General features: G+C 49.4%; 1 protein-coding gene across 1 annotated transcript; it reads left to right on the top strand.

The window, feature by feature from the left end:
* Nucleotides 1–729: 729 nt before the first annotated feature.
* On the top strand, nt 730–1,698 carry LOC128276836 (uncharacterized; the record flags this gene model as incomplete). Its single annotated transcript, XM_053015294.1, has 3 exons — nt 730–883; nt 957–1,302; nt 1,389–1,698. Coding segments are annotated over 3 exons (810 nt in total), but the record flags the coding sequence as incomplete, so codon positions are not given.
* Nucleotides 1,699–2,928: the final 1,230 nt, after the last annotated feature.

Below are 2,928 nucleotides of genomic sequence, written 5' to 3'. Positions count from 1 at the left end.
GCGAATAAGAAATAAATACAAGTTTTTTAACTTCACCTTTTTACCATAAAAAAACGGTGTTTTTAATTACCTTAGTTTCCTGTTCTGTTGCATTCGCAACAATAACCCTTATGTTGACTGATGTTTAGGGTTTCAGAAAGCTGTGTTCACAATGAGTATCGCATTCGTTAAGCTTAATTCAAAAACGCATTCGAGTGCAATTTTCTCTGCAACATTTAGAGCGTTTGCGACAGGATAAAGTGTTTTTTTTTGCATCGAATGATGCCGGCATGCCGATGCATGATCCTGAATCAAAACAAGAGGCTAAACAGTGGTGTGAACTTGGTTCTTCGGCTCCGAAACGAGTTCGTGTCCAGAAATCGCCCTAAAAGGTGTTAGCATCAGGTTTTTGGAATGCGAACGGAGTTTTGTTAGTGGATTACTTGCTAACTGGTAAAACAATAAATTTCGATTGTTGTTGTAACCTTATAAACCAACTGAAAGAGAAAATTCGTGAAAAAAGACCCGGTTTGAAGAAGAAAAACATCCTCTTCCAAGGATCCAACAAGATCCAACTGTTGAAGCATCCACCGCATTTGCCAGATTTGGCCCCTAGCGACTTCCATCTGTTTCCAGACCTTTGAGAAAATGTCATGGCTGAAAAGCGGTGATGTTGCTTAAAGGGCTGTTGAGCCCCTGACCCGCACACTGACCACTCTTGCTTCCCATTTCCTTGCTCTCCTGCTACAGTATGGCACCGGACGGCGGCTTTGCGGCTGACCAACATGAACGTACCGGAGGTGGTCGACTACCGTGACACGATCACCCTTTCCTGCAGCTACGACCTCGGCGACCACCAGCTCAATTCCGTCAAGTGGTACAAGGGTACGCAGGAGTTCTACCGGTAAGTGTCCGAATGCTGCCACCCCCAGGATGGGGATCTCGCACTGCACCGTCTATTTCGCCCCCCATGACAGGTACGCCCCGATGCTCAGTCCGAAGGTGACGATCTACCCGGTGGAGGGCATCGTGATCGCCACCGACCGGCCGACCATCTGCAACCAGTACCTCTGCTCGATCCGCCTGACGGAGCTGCAGCGCCGGTCGAGCGGCGAGTACCGGTGCGAGATCTCGGGCGACGCGCCCGAGTTCAAGCTGGCGAACGGGACGCGCAACATGACGGTCGAGGCGCTACCGCTGGAGGAGCCCACCATCAGCGGGCTGGCGGCAAGCTACCTGCCGCACGAGCACATTGCGGCCAACTGTACCTCGGACCGCTCCAGTCTCGCCATCCGCCTGCTGTGGTTCATCAACGGACGCACGGTAAGTCGGGCCGGCGAGCGCCATCTGGTGGCCATCGAGGTGGCGGCGGCCCTAAAGCTCTACTTCTTATTCGCGTCGCCGCGCAGGTCCCAATGGAGTACCTACAGCAGCAGCAGGAGACCACCCTGGAGAGCGATGGGTTCTACCTGCGCTACCGCACGCTGGAGATGCGCGTTCCTGTAGATAGGCTAGTGCAGCGCGAGCTGGACAATGTGATCCATATCAAGTGCATGGCGACGGTGGACGCGGTGCCGGCCGCGGGCCGCGAAGCGAAGGCGGTGATAGCGTTGCGCAGCCACCGGTCGTCCCTGTTCGGGTTCGGTGGCCACAGCCAGGCGTCGGCCCGCAGTCGCCACTGCCCTGGTTTCCCGCTCCACGTCGGCGACCTCGTAGCTGGTAAGTAGATTCAGGCGTGCTTCTACGAGCTAGATCCCTTCCAGGTCTAGAGACATGATTTTGGTTTTTTGAAAAGCTCATGTTTATTGCATTGAAGTGAAAAGCTCTATTTTCTTCAAAGTATGTCCCATTGCTAGCTATACCTTTTACATTTCTCCCCCGTCTCTCTGGTAATTTGTGGATGCCGCGCCGAAAGAATTGTTCGTCTTTTTTTGGGAGCAAACCAGTAAGTCATCCAATTTTGGACTTCCTCGTAGGAATCGAAGTGGTCAGCCTCAGCCAATGCGTGTCCTATCGATGAAAATAAATGCCAATCGAAAGTCTGGTGAATACGGCGGGAGACAGCATCTCCCAGCCAAGTACTTTGATTGTTTCTTGAACCAGTTTTGCTTTGTGTCCAGGTCCATGGAGCAAAATTACCTGACCGCGTCTTGTGGCCCATTCTGATCGTTTTTCCATCAACACATGCTTCAAATTGATCATTTGTTGTCGGTCGGGTCGGATCTGTGTTAACGGTTTTACCCGGTTTTAGGAGCTTGTGTTACACCACACCTTTCTGATCCCACCGAGACACACAGCATCGTCGTTTTGTCGAATCGATCTGGTTTTGCAGTCGAAGTTGATGGTTTTCCCGGATTTTTTTCTTTTTAGGATCCCAAAATGAACCCACTTTCTATCCCCAATTACAATCTGACGAAGAAATTATTTCCTCTTGTTTCTGGCGAGCAGAATGGAGGCCTCCCAAGCGCTTTGTTTGTAAAATGTTAAAATTGCCATGTTTACTAGGTGAGTGCGTTGAGAAACGGACTTTTTTAACACCCAAAAAAATGTTAATAAAATTTTTATGCAAATTTCTATTTTATTGAAAATGTGTGCCATCGCTAGCTATACATTTCTCCTCTCTCTCTACTTAAACATGGATTCCCAGACGAAAGAATTCTTCGACTTTTTAAACAAAATAAATAGTCATTCCATTTCGACTTCCTCGTAGAAAAACGAAGGGCTGCTCAGCCAATACGTGTCTCATCGATGAAAATGAATGATATTCGAAAAGAGCCAAGTCAGGTGAATAACGCGGGAGGGTCAGCAGCTCCCATCCAAGTGATTTGATAGTATCCTGAAACAGTTTTGTTTTTTGGTGCGCCTGGTGCTTGATTCCACGGGCCACCAGGCGCCCCCATTGAAGCCCACTAGAATTGCATTTTGGTCGTTTTTCGATCAATGCATGGT

This window comes from Anopheles cruzii, unplaced genomic scaffold, assembly GCF_943734635.1.
Source record: "Anopheles cruzii unplaced genomic scaffold, idAnoCruzAS_RS32_06 scaffold02662_ctg1, whole genome shotgun sequence".
In the NCBI taxonomy this organism is placed as follows: Eukaryota; Metazoa; Arthropoda; class Insecta; order Diptera; family Culicidae; genus Anopheles; species Anopheles cruzii.
This window is presented reverse-complemented; position numbering and strand designations above follow the sequence as displayed.